Below are 17,633 nucleotides of genomic sequence, written 5' to 3' on the forward strand. Positions count from 1 at the left end.
ATTAAAACCCAGCTACAGCTTGTGATGGTTTTTGGTATTCGATTTTCCCTTTGTTACCAGTCTTAGGTTACTCGACAATAGCCATTGAAACAGGGGTGAAAGAATGGAATATTTTAAGTCAAGGCAGTTCTAGCAAAGAAGACTTCTCAAATTAATTGTGTTGTCTGCATAACAACTTAACATCCACTTCTGCGTGTTCTGGCTGTCAGTTACTTATTGACGGGACTATTCAGGTCAAGCCATTGGAAATGTTCTAACTCGCTCTCTGGAGCCAGACAGTAATTTGACAGAGGTCCACTGCTGCTCAGATCTGTGACGGTTTCTGGCTTTCTTCAGTTGTTCTTTGCACGAAGAATGAGCAAATGGCAGCAGCAGACTTGCAAGGAGACATCACCTGTGAACACAGTCAGATACAGAACCAACCCTACCGACAGTGCCTCCAGCGTGAGCATGCGGCTCCTCACACTTCTAGCAAGAACACAAGGCCACAGAATAAACTAAAAAAAAGACTGTTTTATTGTGACATTTATGACATTGAACCCTTGTTGATAGGAATGGCTGTGGGTACTCCTGACACGTTACATAATGTCATGGTGTAGGATGGCACTGATTGTCATCTGACTTTTGAGAATGTTTAATGGTCCCTACTGACCTCAGTGCATTTTGGCAAGTCACAGAAACTTTATCATCAGGTTTGTGTATACAGTTAACAAGTAGTTGGTCTTATAAGCACCATTACAAACCCTCACATTAAGGGTATTATTAATCTAGTTTACAAATGCTTCATTGATAAAAATAGCATGATTACAGTATACACACACTTAATTTACATGTAATGTATTATAGGCATAACTGAGATAAACTACTGAGCTAACTTTGGTTGATTGAAGTATTTAGACTGAATAATGGCAATTTTGGCTTCTAAGTTGTGTAAATAGTACAGTGCATTTATAAATCTAGGTTGAAAATTTACTAGCACCAAATGGATATCATAAATGGCGGACCTAGTAAGTTGTAGTTGGAGAAGCGAAGTTTAAGAATTACAAAAATAGAGCTGTCCATCAGTTGAAAGCACATTCTTGTACCTCTGCTGAAATGATGACGTGTCTCAGCATCAGTGGCCAACTTCCAAGGATAAAAGTCCCAGTTTTCAAGATTCAACATATCAAGGTAGCTCAGCTACACGTAAAAGCCTGAGAAAGTGGTTGTTTTGAGCTAGGGTATTCATCCTGTACCTTGTTTATGTAATAATATAATAGTGCTCATTCATACAAATGTACTCATGTAAGACTGTACCTATGATATGGAGAATCTGATTGGGAGGAATATTCAGTCCTACCTATCTATCTTTGGTTTAATTATTTGGTCTTTGGTTGATGAATTAATGAAGCAATATCTGAATTTTCATTTTCAGGTTATCTCCCAGCTCACCACTGAGGTAGTCTTTGTCATGTTTCTCTTCAAGCTGGTTAAGTTCCTTCTTTTTATAGAGTGGAATACTACTGATTTGTAATGAATAGTTTCCAGGCACTGGCTTCTTCTTTGTGAAATGAAGGTAACTTATCCCGTCCTTCTTATTGATTCTAAAGAAACCATCTTCATTTCCGGAGTCAATTAAATATCGGTTATGGTTTGTCAGTGTTGTGAGGGCAGGGAGCAGTTCCAGGATGCGGTCTTTGTTACTGAGATCCGAGATGTTGATGGAGAAGACTGCTGCTTTCTCAACATCCCAGCTGGCGAGACTGATGGGCGGCTGCAGCTCTTGCTCATCCTGCACAAGAACAAATGATGTCAGTTGGCTTTCTCAGAGCGCGTTCCATGCATGCCTGTGTGTATGTGTTGCTCACCCAGCTCATTCATTATTAATTAAATACTTTTCAGAAGGAGGTTCTGTACTGTCATCTGTCAAATGCGCTGCTATGGGCCTGGGACTTGTCAGGATAAAGTACAGTCTTTGCTGCTGCTCCGGCATGGGTAAGGAGCCTGAGATGTGATGAAAGCCTATGTGTGTGGGTCCTGCTGCCTGACAAACCACCCTGCTCCGTGCTTGGAGTCCGCCACCGGACTCCTACAAAGAGAGCAGCAGGGGGCACTCCTCCTCCCTGCCAGAGGAGCCACAAGCTGACATGAACAGCAGCGTGCAGGGTCTGGGGAAGGCTGTCATTCAGGTGGGAGTTTTCTGCTTTGCAAGATTCACTTTGTTTGGGTGTGAAGCTGGGAGGGGCCACGGGTTCAGTGGGGTGCTGGAAAAGCAGCATCACCCCTCACCTCCCAGTGATGGTAGCTGGTCTCCCCCCTGAGTTCCCTGCACACAGGTCACTGCAGTGGCAAAATGATGACATTTCAGGCAGCACATCAGCTGTAACATTTTCATTTGGAAAGCAAGGGAAGCTCTAAGTCACCTGAGACAAATCCAGCACTAATCACAGAATACTGAAACACACTGAAGAAACAGTTTACGACCCCACTCTGCCCAAAATCAAATGTCCACACTCTTCTGGGCAAAAGCACTCTCCTGTCTTCCTGTATTAGCAGAGCACCATGCACTGAGCGCCTAATGGGAACAGCTAACAGGATCCCAAATCCCCTGTATTTGTGCATGAAAAAGCAAGGCCTTCAGCACATACACAGGAGCAGAAGGTATGGATGACATTCAGCTCAGGGTAGTGACTGTGTGGCAACGTTCTACAAGAGTGTTCAACATCTCTTGATCACATTTAGAATGCAACGCACACATTTGCACACCCAGACGTACTTTCACCTGAATAGTCTAGAGACCTGTCATGACCTGCTGCTTCTGTGGTCAGGCCAGAGCAGATCACCTGGAACATCACTGTCACCTTAGAGTGGATAGAGAAGTGAGAAGTCAAATGACCATGGACTTGGGAACCCTTCTCCTACAGTTTGCTGAAGTCTGCATGTAAATAATGTGAACCACAAGGTTTTAAATCCAGCCACTTGTGACTGGATGACGGGACTGGGCAATTCTGACTTTAGATTACAAGAAGTGGAAATAAGCCAACATGGGACTGACTCCCCTGGTAATTCAAGGAGTTTGAATTTTGCAAAGGAGGATGACCTTTGCCTAATGACAGTGAACAACTTCAAAAGCCCACACACAGACTACTCAACATCTAAATCCAGCTCTCCAATGAGCTTTTCTACTTTGTAAGGGGGGTACATTTTTGCTGTGGGATTGTCTCCTGGTGCACCTCCTTTCGAGACTGGCTTTCCCAAGACCACCACAAGCCCCTTCTCCCCAAAAGGGTCAATTACCTCTGCTTCATTTGCAGTTTCATTAGTGCTTCTGCGCTTCCTGCCTCTCTTGGGATAGCCATTGATTTTACATTCATAACAAGCTTCTGGAGAGAGGGAGTTGTCATCTACTTCTCCACTGAGTGAAAGCTCTTGTCCTTGACCTTTGCCTAGCCCCACTCCAGAAACACAGTGTCTGAGGAAGGAAGAAATCCAAAGTTAATTCCAGTGAGACACAGATCTTACCAAAACGTGGACTGGGGTGACTGTGAATACAAATAATAAAGCAATTATGTTGCACTGTTTTCCTAGGAAAATCTGCTGAAGTCAACAGGCAAAACTCTCACTGAATCACAATGCAGCTACCTCTGGTTTCAAGAACCTGGCTCCATGAGGCTTTGCCTAAGAGAGACCTGCCAATATTTAACAGTTTTAAAAACACAGGCTTAAGCTCTGCGAAGTTGTTAGTAATTCCTGTCATCCAACCTGGAACACATTGAAAGAGACCAATTTTCAGAAACTGCTGAAAAAATCTGAAAGGTGAGGTCTTGCCTAATAACCCCAAAGCTTTTAGTCACTTCTGAAATATAAGCCACAAGCTTTCTGCTTTCCATCTGAGTTGCTTGGTCCTACAAGCTGCACAGCCCTAACACTCCCGCTGGGACAACTGAAAATCAGTTTCCTCGATAAAGCAGATATTTATTCAAAAAATGATTCATTTGGAACACAGAAGAATATGGAACACACAAGAACAGAAAAGCGTACAGAACGGCTATTCCAGCCAGTGGGTGAAGCCACTTGTATAATATCATTTGTCTTTGGAGCAGGCAGGGGCCTGGGACTTGTGATACACCACAAATCTCAGCAAGGGGGGTGTGAGCTCCCAGGTGGCAAGCTCAGAGAACTTGGCTGGATGTTGGAGTGTGCAGGAGGGAGGTGAAAGCAGTGGCTTAAAAGAGATGATTGAACCTGGCTGCCCTGACCAAATTCCATTAAGCATTAAAACCATGTTGCTCCCTTCCCTTGGTTACCTTTCCCCTCCCTCATCTCCAAAATCAGCACGTGCACCCAACTCTTGAGCACCTCCACAATCTTATCCCTCTTTCGTTGGTGACAGAACCCCCCTGGTTCTGCTGCTCCACGCTACAGCAAAAGGAGAGGATTATGTCCCTTTTACGTCTGTTAGTTTAAAATGAGAATCCCTTACCCTTGTCCTATTCTGAAGTAACCAGGTGGACATCCACAGACGTAGCCACCTTCTGTATTTGAACAACCATAACTGCATGGGGCTTGTGCAGAACCGCATTCATTGATATCTTGGCAACCTCCACTAAACTGTTCATACTGAAATCCAGTTGGGCACATACATTTATAGCTTCCCAAAGTATTGTGGCAAGATGCTCCTCCACAGATGTGTGCACTGAGGCATTCGTTTTCATCTGGAAAAGAAGCAGAACATACCATACGTTAACTTCTCCTCTGAGGTGTAGTCCAACCTACCCCTTCAGAAAGGTTGTGCTCAACTGTTGCTAAACACACTGTCACGTCAGATGGACAGATGGAGAGCAGAGCTTGGCCTCACTTTTGCCTAGGGCAGTGGTCGCTAGGAGATGACTACAACCACACAACAGAGCAACCGTTGGGCTACTCTACAGAAGATATTTCATGCCACGTCAGCTCATGCTCTGGAAAGCAGAGGAGGCAACTTTTTTTTTTGTTCCAGAAACAACTGAGAAGAATAAAACTTTGCATAGCCAACAATCCGGTCCAGTAATCCCATGTTCATAGTGCTGTTCAACGTTACAGGAAAAGGAGTGAGGAATCAACCTCTGACACCTTTTCCAGGCACTGAAAATCCCTCCCTACACACTCACATTTAAATATGAGGTACAGGTAAGGTACAGGAACAAGCAGTAAAATAAAAATAAAAGCAGCTGTAGATACAAAAGAGTGCCACATTCTGAGCCAGCCCTTTTCCAAACTTCCCAAGAGCAGCACTGTAGGGGTTTGAGGTCAGTTCAGGCTTAGTTACTGTAAATGCCTAGCTTTTTAAATGTAGCTGCTCTGATTTTTTTTGTCTGATGTGGCAAATTGGTTTGAAACACTCTGAACACTATTGTTCCCTGATTTCTGTGATAAAGCAACTGCATATGTGCACCGAGTGTGTGTGCACACATGTAAGAAATGCCATCTGGACACTGTATGGATAAAATGTAAAGCATAGAGCAGCATCTCTGACCAAAGCATCTAAGTTACAGGAGAATAAGTACTAATTCAGAGCATTATTGTCTTTTTCCAAACAATGTGGCTGTTTGTTCTTTGTTTAAATTCAATGCCTGTGCTTCTTGCAGCCTAATTTACAGCATGATGCGCTCCGGAATTGCCTGGGCAGGGGATGCAGTCACACACTGCACAAGACATGGGAGGAACCAAAGCATTCTTCAGTGATTATCTAAGTATGTGTTGCAGCAACATCAAAAGTCCCTGAACACTTCATTAAATAAGCTAAAAAAGACACAAACTGTTTGTAGAACTGGGATTGCCAAGGAATATGAAGGAATTGTCACGGAAAAACCTATTACATGGATTCTTCCCCTGTGGTACACCCAGGAGATCTAGATAAGTATCTTAAGCACATACAGTTACAGATGTTACATTATGAATATGTGGAGACCACAAGGTACTAAAACCTGGGGCTGAATTCTGTGTTACTGAAGCCTGCGGTTTTGCACTTAACTCAAAATGATGTTTCAGTATTTTCCATACCTAACACAGAAATTATGTCAACATCATAAATGCATGTTTGGGCCACAGAAAGTCACTGCACCAAGAGGAGATGCTCATTTTAACTCGCTCCACAGCAGCAAGAGTGTGAACGCTGTGCTCTGTAACACACAGCTCTGTTGTGCTCAGCTTCAGTAGGAAGGAGAGATGCTATAAGGACAGAGGAAACAAAGACTCCTTCCACAGTTCTGGGTTTCTGGAAACAAAGCCTCCTTCCTTCAGTTCTGGGTTTCTGCTGGGCCTCCCTCATGTCCAAAAAGGTGGAAGAAAACCCAGCTGTGGCTCTCAGTGTAATTTTCCCTGGTGATCAGCATTGTGTTGCCGATGTTGAAGCCTTTCTTTCCATTCGGGAAACACCAGTGCTGGTGCATTCCAAAACTGGTATTCCCTGTATAAAATCTCAATGGTAGCCAATGGGCTCAAAAGCTGGAGTAACAGTGTACACCTCCTTTGGAAATACACTTGGTTAAATGCTATTATCACCCAGGAAGGACTGGAAGCAGCCAAGATGTTTTGTAAAACAGAGCTGCACTTCTTCAGATTCCACACGGTCCTCCAGCAGCCAGACACGGCAGTGCTGTGGGGCTGTGTTTATCTCTCTGTTTTTACCTTCCTGCAGATTAAATTCTAATTTAACCCTAAGATCTGCTAGTTTAATTAATACTCAAAACCACGACATGTTTGGGCTCCCTCCTTGTACTCTTACATGTAACAGGCATAGAGTACTGGAGCACAAGCAAGCAAACATCACAGCAAGGACTGCATAAAATGTCATGGGGTTTGGTAAGCACAATTAAAAGCAGAGACCTCCCTAGAGCATGACAGTGATAACAAGCAAAGGCATTTTTATGTTTCTGAAAGCAAAGAAAGCCAAACAAAAGAGTTATGAGGCCCTTTGTTCTCGAAGAGGTCATCAAACACATCTCCGGGTATCCACACAAGACTAGCTTGTATGAAGCCCATTAAATGTGATTAAAAATGACATAACTGTCACTAGAGCAAAATGATTCATGTTTCTCTTGTTTGAATATGCTACATGCCATGTTGTTGAAACATGCAGGGACTCTTCTCATGACTTCTGTAGAGGACCCAGTTCTGCCTGCTCAAGTCATATACAGCATCAATGCTCTGCACGTGCAGCCCCATCTATGAGGGCTCAGAGACTTGGGATAGAACCAAGAGCACTGGCATTTGCACTTCTAACTAGAAATGGCCTTTAAGCGATTGTTATAAACTGTATTCCAAAGCTGCAAGGAAGCATCTTTTGACATACAGCAGCAGCTTTGCTCAAATATAATGAATGTTACAGAGAAAAGGCAGCATTCTTCCTCAAGGTGTAATAAGAATGGTAAAAGCACAGATCAAGTAGGATTTTAATAGAATGTTAGATGCTTTGGGCCAGAATTTTCCTTTTATAATTTAACAATCCAAACTTGTGGTTCTGAGCGTGTCAAGTTCAACCCACCATCAGCTCTCAGACAGGACCTGTATCTGAGCAGAGACCGCTGCACAGCCGAGTAAGGCTACCTTTGTTCAGACCACAAAATAGACCAGGAACACAACTTCCCTCAAAGTCAGTACAACTTCCAGCACCCCCATAGGTAATTTTGCACTTAAACACTTGTTGAACCGGGTCACAGGCCATTGGATGCTCCATATCCACTCTGCCTCTCACAGTCGCACACATTTGCAATGAAACTTTGCTGAACATACTAAATTATATTCCGAAAAAGAAAATATGCCAAACTGCACCATTGCCCTTCTTCCTGCTAACAAAGGTCACATGCATTTTAATGTATAGATTTAGAAAGTCACTTGCCAACACATTGGTTCCACTGGTAATGCTGGAGATATCCTTGTGGGCAGCTACACCTGTATCCTCCAATTATATTCTGGCAGCCATGCTGACACCGGTGGTTTCCATCACATTCATCAACATCTAAAAAGATGAGTTTGGGGAGAAAAACTCAAATTATGCTACATTTGAAAAGTATGCTACAAATAATCATACTTATTTGTATATCATATACAGAGAGGTATATTTCAGGATCTTCCAAAAACCTGACCAGTGCTGGGAGACCACTTCAAGCCTTCCAGGTTTGGATTTCTGGCTCAACAGCAAGCAACTTAGGGCTAAAAACCACTGAAAGCTCAAATTCAGCCACAATTTTCAGACTTCTTTTCTTTCTTCAATGGAGCAGACAGCACAAAGCCATTTGAATAGGGGACCCCCTTAGGTTTTCTTAAGGCTCCCAGCTCCAGAGCAGATAGTCCCTTGCTTTTACCCAGGCACTCAACCCAGGAATCCCGGGATCTAACTTTCCAAAGCAAACCAAACTCTATCCCAGGAGAAGGCCCTATGGACCAGGAGGAATAAAGCCTGCAGGCCTTCAACTGTCTCTCTGGCACTTCAGGACTTCCTGTCCTTGGCAAGTCCCTCAGAAATCCATGCAGGATTCAACAGAAGTTCACTGAACTTACGATGCTTAAACTGAAACATTCCAGGCTAAACTGAAGTCTCTTCAAAAAATATCTGCCCAAATCTTTAGCTGCAATATATCTATTTTTCGAGGCCCATGGAGAGAAATACCACCTTGTTGCTAAATTTCCATACCCCGCTCCCTATCAGTCTACACATGCTTACTCTGTAGGTTTTGGTGCTTACTCCATTGGCCTCTCCTTGGATGACAGTACAGCTGAGAGATCATGACGGAAAGCAAGAGAAGGCCAAGTTAAATGCACTGTGTGTTGTACCTACCTTCACAGCTAAGCCCAGTTTGATCGAGTGAGAAGCCACGTTGACACTCACAGACAAAACTTCCTGGTGTATTCTGGCAAATGCCCTTCGCCCCACATAAATTGATCTCAGTAGCACACTCATTATTATCTGAAGGGAACAAAAACCTCAGTGTTATTTTTTATTCCTTGTTGTGAAGATGATCATTTAGCAATGCCAACAATGAACAGTCTGTGACAAGAGGTAAAGCAACACCAGTAACGTAGCTGTCTTACTGCCCTCTCCATTTTTCACTTTGCACTACAGAAGGAGCGCTTACGTTACCATTACGGAGGGAGGGCCACTTTGCATCTTCTGCTCTGGTGGGACTGGGATCAGAACCTGGCCTGTGTTTCCATCTGGCTTCTCAGAAAGCCAATTTCACCTCCCTGCTACTTTGCTTCTGGAGTAAGAGTCAGTTATTAATCCCAAATATGGGTCTACATTCCACGTCACTTACCAATGCAGGCTGTATGGTGCTGAGTGAATCCAGGAGGACATTTACAAGTGAAACCACCAATAGTGTTGACGCAAAGGAACTGGCAGTTGTGCTGCTTTGTTGCACATTCATCAAGATCTAAAATACCCAAGAAAACATCTTTAACTTATGTTCCCTGTGGAGTATCTGAGAGTTCAGCTGGACTTGGAGACAAGTAATTGCATATAAAAAACCCCAATTCAAATAAAGGCTTTTGAATCTACATCTCACTTTCCACAGTGGCTTCCAGTGCCTCTCACATGAAGCCCCACATGTAATGGATGGGACTCTGGAGCTACACCAGTGTCCATGCTAACGGTGGTTACGCACACTGCTCTCATCTCTCTGAAAAATGCTGTTACATATGTTTGCTCTTACTGTAGTCAATAAATGGGAAATCACCATCTTCAAGAGAAGCAGTGGCAGACTGCAAAACAGTATTGCACCGAAGCATGCTATTACCCCAAAAGAATTTCCCATGCTAAGATCAGAATTGCTGCTCTAATTTGTGCGGTTTCAGTCAGATCTTTGCTACCAAAAAAAATAAATAAATTAAATTATAATGAATATTTCAAAATCCCTCCTGCACTGCTGTCCCTTATTCAGCATGCTGCAGAGGTAGCAAGTTAAAACTCTACTGATGCTGGACAATGCACTGCAAACCATGCTCATCTTTGCATATATTAGGATACATATATCACTGAAAAATACAACTTAAACCAACATGCTTTCCAAAATAAGACCAATCACATATACTATTGGTTACAAAGTCTTTTAAGATCAGCTGCCATCAGCCTGCAAAAATTCCTGTGGATCTGTTGTTCATCCAGATTATCAAAGAACTAAATGAAACATCAGTTCCATCCTGTGCAGGCTAATTCCACTGTCTTTAGTGGAAATAAAGACAGTGGAATCAATACAACAGATTTACATAATTTAAATGCCCTTGGATTGGCATTTGCTGTGAAACACAGAGTTTCTGCAGTAAATTATTTTCTTGATTTTTACCTTTGCAGCTTCTCCCATCTTCTTGCAGGATGTACCCTTTTGGACATGAACACTGGAAGCTCCCCTCTGTGTTTTTACAGATGAAATTGCAAGGTTTGGGGGACTCATTACATTCATTCAGATCTAGAAGATGCAAAACCAGATACTTCAGTGCTGATAACCAATAGTTATGATAATGTTTTTCAAAATGCTCAGGAGATATCAAAAGGAAATAAAAATTCACAAAGCATTCTAAAGAATGACATTTCATTTTCTCATTTTTCAAAAGCTCTGTATTTCCTTCTTCAAATCATCTCTTGGTAATAAACTTTATACACATACACCATAATGAAAAACCTACCTATGCAAAGAGTGCCAGTTATATCTGTAGTATAGCCAAGGTTGCAATGACAACGATAAGATCCCCTCTCATTGATGCATTCTCCATTACGGCAGACATCATGAATAACCTTGCACTCATCAATATCTGCAAGGAAATGAGGGTTAGTTCATGATGGAACAAGAACTGATTTTATATAGCTTCAATAGATTGCTGTGACCTGACACAAAAAAAAAAAAAATATTGTATATAAAATTAAAAAAAATACAATAAATAATGAAATACTGCACAGATGCAGGAGAAATACTAAGTGGGAAAATAGCATTAATCTAACTTTCGAATGAAATGAACAAGCCTTAAGTGGAAGCGAACAACTGGAGCTGATCATGTGCTAGCCACCGTCAATCAAACATCACTTTGCTATCATATACAGAAAGAGCTCTTAATCTGTACCTACAACATACTTAAATGTGAGAATGCAAATCCTCACTCAAGTGCATGTCAATCAACTGGCATGCAAAATATGTATCTGCTGAGTTGGGATGGATGTTTTGTCATCCAGGGCCTTTGGCTATGTACCCTCCTCCCAAAGGACTGTATTCTCTCAACATGAAAACTCACAGAAAATTTCGACTGATATCCAAAATAGTTAGGACCTCATAGTGTGTAAATATGCAAAAAGAAAGTTTATAATTTATCACCTAATTTGGAATTGTTTAAGAGAGCCGTTAACACAGAAGTCAGTACCTGCTCCATTAGACATGTATCCTCGGCCATGAGGGCAAAGCTTCTTGAAGGCCACAGTGCCTGGGAAGGGGCAGACCTCACAGTTTTGCCCCCAGCCTCGGCCACCATCGCAGCAGCATTCAGACTTGGTGACAGAGTTCCTGCTGCTTGATCCGATTTGACACATACTTTGTAAGACTTCAGTGAAGCAGTAGCCCTCCCTGTTGTCTGGAAAACAAATTATGCATCAGGGAGAATCCTAATGGTGACGACCTCCAAAGGGTCATGAGATATTAGGAATTTAGTTAGAAGTATAAAAGAAAGGGCATACTTCACCCTGGGACTGTGGAACTGAGAGTGAAAGACTACCAGCAGTAAGAAAGAGAGCACGATGTCTAAGGGAAACAAAGATAGGAAATTAAGAAAAGCTGGGAGACAAGTTACATATGCTTATAAAGATACATTTCTGTTCAAGACCAGAGGAAAAGGACTGGCTGAAAATCAGGACCAAAGACAAGGAAGAGCAATTCCTGGCTGACTGAAACCACCAACAGCTTTCACAGCAAATCAACACAAGAGGCTGACTGAAGCAGGCACACGGCTAGTATGGGAAGAATGAACTCGCAGGAGGGCACCTACTTACAAAGGCTCCTTCCTAAAAGCAAGTAAATTCAAGAGCATGTTTACTCACTATCCAGTTCTAAATCCAATTTCAACCACAATTTCTACTGTCAAAGGGATAGCTCATTAGGGTGTCACTGTGTGACTTACCAAGGCATTCGTTCTGGGTGTCACTGGCAGTGAATCCCTCGTTGCATTCGCATCTGTAACTTCCCACTGTGTTCACACAACGGCCATTCTCACAGATCCCAGGTTTGGTCTGACATTCATTCTCATCTGTGTTTTTGAAACGATACCACAAAAATCAAGTCCATTACTGGATACATACAGGTGAGAGAGGTTTGTATGGAGCTGTGCTTTTTGGCTGGTTAAACCTGCATATATATATTTTTTTTTAAAGAAAAGTCTTGTATTCAGTTTTCAGAGGCAAGATGACCATCTTGTTACTTCTTTTGACCATCTTGTTACTACCTTTTGTCTGAAATATATTCCTCACTGGTTCTCAACATTTTTCATAGTTACAGCTGCACTGCTGAATGCCATCCAAAGTTTAAAAACAATTCTGTTCTACTCTCATTCATGCTAGCAGAGATAAAAAGCTTACAGCAAGGGGCTGATTTCTCTGCTTCCTTCATTCCAAGCAACTCAGCAGCAGCACAGGCTGTAAAGACAGCTACACCCAGATTTTCTACTTACTGCCCACATGTGCACACCTGAACAGCAAAGCAAAGCATGTACACAGCACCAGTAGATGCATTACACCGGTAGTTGTGTAATTCTTCCCCTGAGTTCCTTAACACTTTGTTAAATGTAAAAATTTCAGTTCTGCTGAGGAACTGTGTGTTTCAAGAGCTTCAACACTTCAGTGTCACTTACCTATACAGCCTTCCCCATCTGGTCTGCGCTGATAACCTGGTCCACAGATACACATATAGGTGCCAATTAGGTTTTTGCACTCCATCTGTTTTGAGTCACAGTCATGAATTCCTTCTTCACACTCATTCTGATCTAAAACACAAGGTTTAGACTTCATTATATAGAGGGATGATCCTGGAAATTCACAACAGTAAATTCTGACTTTGGAATCTCAATCATAAACTCTATACGCACTTTTATTGTGCTAAACTAATCATAAGATATCCTACCCTAGAGCAAATCAATTTCTCCCAAATGCCCATTTTCAGGGCAAAACAAAACCATATCATCTGATATGACCTCATTTTATGCAGATGTATAAATTTATGGGTAGGACAGGGCTAATACAATCAACTGCATAATGCAAACCATAGAATTTCATCCCAAATTCTTTCTGACTCAGTTACTTCCTGGGATTAAAACTCTGGCCCCAAAGTGTAGTGAGTCAGAGACCTACCCCTGCAGGAACTTGAAATCATTATCTCTAACTGTGAGGGTCTGGTAGGAGCTTTACCTCTGCACATTCTCCGGTCCTCACGCAGAACATACCCCGCGGGGCACTTGCATTCGTAGGATCCAAAGGTGTTCACGCAGCGGAAAGCGCAAAGCAGAGGGTTCTGAATGCACTCGTTGACATCTGGATTTGGAGAGACAAAGACCATGGGGGAAGTGAAACATGCTTTTGTAGAACTCAGCAGACTTGAGTGCACAGGCTTCACATATGGGCAGTTCCACAGATCCCGGTTTAGTGAGGGCTACATTTTAATAGCTAGGGACCCATAGTTCTGTTCCTTGTGGATTTCTGCAGAGGAGCAGGCACCAGGCATGCCAGGATGCTTGCACAGCTACCTGAAGTTTCAATATCTTCAACAGCAAGCAGCCAATGGAAATAATTTCCAGATCCATGCTGCCAGCAGAGTCTCTTCAGTTCAAATTGCATCTTTTCCACATCTCGCCTCTGGTTTTATGACTGGTTATTTTTAAATTCTAGATACACTAATTCAGCTTCTTCATAAACTGAATTCCATAAAACAATATCCTTGGTAGAAACATTATTTTGAAGCCCATTTACATGCGCTCTGGGCTACTTGAGTAATTACTGCTATATAATGATGTTTATGCACTCTGCTAACTCCTCCCCTGCAATTTGAGCTTTTACCCAAATTCCACAGGGAAGTGAATGAAGCTCTAACTGAATATAAAACTAATGCAAGCTGATGCAAAAGTAGAAGCCTTCATTTGTATGGGATTGCAAACAAATAGATTGTGGCAGATAATTTAAGAACAGCTGTGTCAGGTCAGAGAAGAGTGTCAGAACGTCCTAGGACATTCTCCTCTCTCTGGTTGTAACAGGAGACGAGTATTGAAAAAGCTCCATACCATGTATGCAAAGATCTCTCCCCTGATAAAGCCTCTCAATTTAAGGACTTCCACAGCCAAAAGCCACAACCAAACTATCAAGTTTGATTTCCACTGATGGATTCCCACACAAATTTGTACAATCTCTTTCTGGGTCAATTTATACTTGCGGCCTCGCTAATATTCTGCAGCAGAGAGTTCCACAACTTCTGTAAGTACTATGAATATAAAAATGTTTGCTTTGGTTTGTCTAACATGTTCCCTCTATTTCTGGTACCTTTACCACTTGTGGCTTTATAAATTTGAATCATATATCTCTTCAACCACATTTTCCACCCTGAAAAATTCTCCCATCTTTGTTACTCCTCCCCTTCTTTGTGCATTTTTAATTTTTTATTTTTGAAATGAGAGACCAAAATGTAAAAAATATTCAACCTGTGGGTGCTGTGGTAATTGTCTAGCACTGTATTTGTATTTTCTAGTTTGTTTCCTGTTTCTTTCCTAACAAACTCAAGCAGCCCATTTTCTATTTTCACCATCACTTCACTCTCTTCACTCCAAGGTCATCCAGGAGGTGAGCAAAAACCACACACATAATAAGGTGCATTTCTGGGGACTGTTCTGGAGAGACCGTACCCCAACATGCTCCTCTCCGAGCAGTCCCTTAGCAGATACCACCTGAAATCCTGTTCACCCAATCTCCAGGTAGAAAAAGGAACCACAGCTTAAGATGGATACAGGAAGAAGGAATCTATTTTTCTATTTCAGATAAAGATGTATTGTTCCCAATGTCTGTATTTTTCTTTTTAAGCTGTTTTACTCTCTCAGTTGTTTCTGAAATCAAGAGAGTGTTTCAGCACACAACTACAACAACAGTCCTTTAACACATGGGAGTCTCACCTTCACAAGTCATCATTGGTCCAGGCTCAAATCCCTCAACACAGGTGCATTCAAAACCTCCCACCACATTCCTGCAAGTTCCGTTTCCACATGGGTTTCCAACAGCACATTCATCAGTATCTGCAAGCAGTTAGATCAAGGCAAGAATTCATGGTTATACTCAAACAAAAAGTTATAAAACCTATTCTGCTGATGTACAACCAGGAAAATACAAAATCCAAGAACTCACCTAAGTACTGAATTAGTCACAGACTCAGCATAATTTGGGATTGCTAGAGGTTAGCTGGGTCAAAATCTCAGCCAGAGCAGGACCACTTTGGAACAGATTAGTCAGGGCCTGCCTTGTCAAGTTTTAAGCACCAGCAGCGATGGAGACTCCACAGCATTGGAGTAATGTAACCCCACTGCTCCTTACTCCATGTTTAGCATTCAGGAGATTCTTTAAAACGGGAGATGAACAGCCATACTTACCTACACACTGAGCTCCTTGTAGGATGTAACCATATGGACATTCACAGCGGAAAGACCCATCTGTGTTGATACACTGACCAAATCTACAGTTATCTGGATCAAGGCACTCGTCCACATCTTAACCAGAAATACAAACAACACAGTAAGTGCAACTGATTTCACGTGCTTTTAGACTTTTTTCAAAGAACAAGTGTTGTTCCAGTGAGAAATGTACCTGAGATCACAAAAAAAAACCCTACTATTTGAATTCTGATGTATTAGGTTTAGGACACAGAATCTGCCTTGCAGGCCAGCTTTCAATATGCAGAAAACAAACTGATTTTAAATGTCAGATAAAAAAACTCTCCAACTGGGGTTACAGGGAGAGGAGTAGATATGAAAAGCAGTAGTCATCCAGCGCTCCTTAAATGAAAGCTTTTGCCAATACGGCTGAAGTGCTGTTTGTCTTGGGAGAGAACAGAATGTACTGAAGGGATCTGGGAAACTGTGGTTTGCACTTCTGGAGGATTAAAACCATTTAGTGTAAACAGGCTACACAGATTGTATAAAGAAAAGACAGGTACGCTATGTGATCATTCTCTAGATAATTCTCTACATAAATTTCCTAGCAAGTCTGCTCAGCATAAATTAAAGTGCCAAATATACTACACTAAAAGAAGTTTAATTTATGAGAGCTGAGATATTCAAGATTGAAGTAAAAATTGGTATGAATAATTGGAAAAAAAAAAAAAAAGCACATATATGAGTTTCCACAGTTCATGGCTTCTAGAAATAGCTGCAGAGGTGTTATTCTCAACTAAAATGGAGAATGGCTTATGGGTAGAAAATGGCATACTGATGCAACAACAGCATTGCACAGCTCAAGCACTTACCCAGTCTTGCATCACCAGGTCCAACGAGGATGCCAATTCCAAATGGACAAATCTGTCTGAATGCCTCTGTTACAAAAAAAATTAAAATATCAAACCATATCTTGGTGATCAGAACTATTCATGAGCTACACAAGTAACCACTGATACCAATTCATCCTCCTCACGTTCAATTCCTGACAGACGGGATGTAAATATATAAACTTATAGTAGTCACCAGTTGGTGGCTCCTTAAAGCATGTCAATCTCTACTTCTAGAATAACTAATACGTTTTACTATAGGTAGGCTGAGAGTAGAATTTCTAGGTTCAGCATACAGCGAAGTCACCACTCAATTTCCCAATCCACAAGATTTTCTGTGTGGTTTTTGAAGATTTAAAGATGATGTAAGCCTTTTGAGAACAAGACATTCTTTATGTTTTGTTGCAGAAAGCACGTACTTCCTTACCTGTGCAAATCACCTGCTATATTCTTGACATTAGAATAAATAAGAAATCCTAAATTTCCACTCTGCTGGACCAAAATGTGACAGGGATACTTTTTTACAGTGCAGCATTACAGTGCAGCCATAAACATAACATTACACTCTCTTTAGTTGAAATACATTAGCTGATCTTTGCTGAGGCAGAACAAAATAGAACTAAATGTAGACACACACCTGCACTGAAAGTGTCATGCACTGCTAGACTCTGAGTGGGGACCTGCCTGCTGCTCAGGCCTTCAGAAGAAGGCTCAGGTGGCAAATGTGCTTGAGCTTACCAGCCTGCACCCAGACAGCACTTGATGGAGAACATGTGTGAGACAACAACTGTGTATTTTAGTTTTTTTCAAGAAATAATTCCACTGCTCATGACTTGCCAAGACATAAATTTCCCAGACTCAGACAATTTAAAGCTATTTCTTTACTAAAAGATGAGAAAAATGACCTTGACATCATCCTTTGAGAACTGTTTGGACAGTAAAAAATATAGGTGCTGATACTTCAAGGAAATGCTTTTGCAACTGACTTGCTCCAGGGCAACAAAATGAAACATGCACAAGCAATAAGCATGGGAGAAATATTGCAACTGGCACATCTGATTCCTTCTCTTGGCTTTTGTAAGGATTGTCTGCAGAACTTCTACATCTACTTATTAATTAAATTAACTGCAT

The 17,633-nt window shown here is 41.7% G+C and overlaps 1 protein-coding gene across 1 annotated transcript in view; it reads right to left on the reverse strand.

Annotated features, from left to right (window-relative positions):
• Positions 1-493: 493 nt before the first annotated feature.
• Positions 494-17,633, reverse strand: part of FBN1 (fibrillin 1) — a 150,939-nt gene continuing 133,799 nt past the window's right edge. The window contains exons 52-66 of the mRNA XM_062628872.1: positions 16,485-16,550; positions 15,613-15,729; positions 15,142-15,261; positions 13,397-13,519; positions 12,844-12,975; positions 12,118-12,243; positions 11,368-11,574; positions 10,642-10,767; positions 10,302-10,424; positions 9,276-9,392; positions 8,798-8,926; positions 7,859-7,978; positions 4,463-4,694; positions 3,277-3,451; positions 494-1,771 (exon numbers count right to left, since the gene is read on the reverse strand). Of these exons, the coding sequence (XP_062484856.1) occupies positions 1,382-1,771; positions 3,277-3,451; positions 4,463-4,694; positions 7,859-7,978; positions 8,798-8,926; positions 9,276-9,392; positions 10,302-10,424; positions 10,642-10,767; positions 11,368-11,574; positions 12,118-12,243; positions 12,844-12,975; positions 13,397-13,519; positions 15,142-15,261; positions 15,613-15,729; positions 16,485-16,550 (2,303 nt within the window). The 3' untranslated portion in view covers positions 494-1,381. The remainder of the gene's footprint in view (positions 1,772-3,276; positions 3,452-4,462; positions 4,695-7,858; positions 7,979-8,797; positions 8,927-9,275; positions 9,393-10,301; positions 10,425-10,641; positions 10,768-11,367; positions 11,575-12,117; positions 12,244-12,843; positions 12,976-13,396; positions 13,520-15,141; positions 15,262-15,612; positions 15,730-16,484; positions 16,551-17,633) is intronic.

This window comes from Pezoporus occidentalis, unplaced genomic scaffold (assembly GCF_034315485.1).
Source record: "Pezoporus occidentalis ecotype Australia unplaced genomic scaffold, CSIRO_AGI_Poc_V1 ctg11, whole genome shotgun sequence".
In the NCBI taxonomy this organism is placed as follows: Eukaryota; Metazoa; Chordata; class Aves; order Psittaciformes; family Psittacidae; genus Pezoporus; species Pezoporus occidentalis.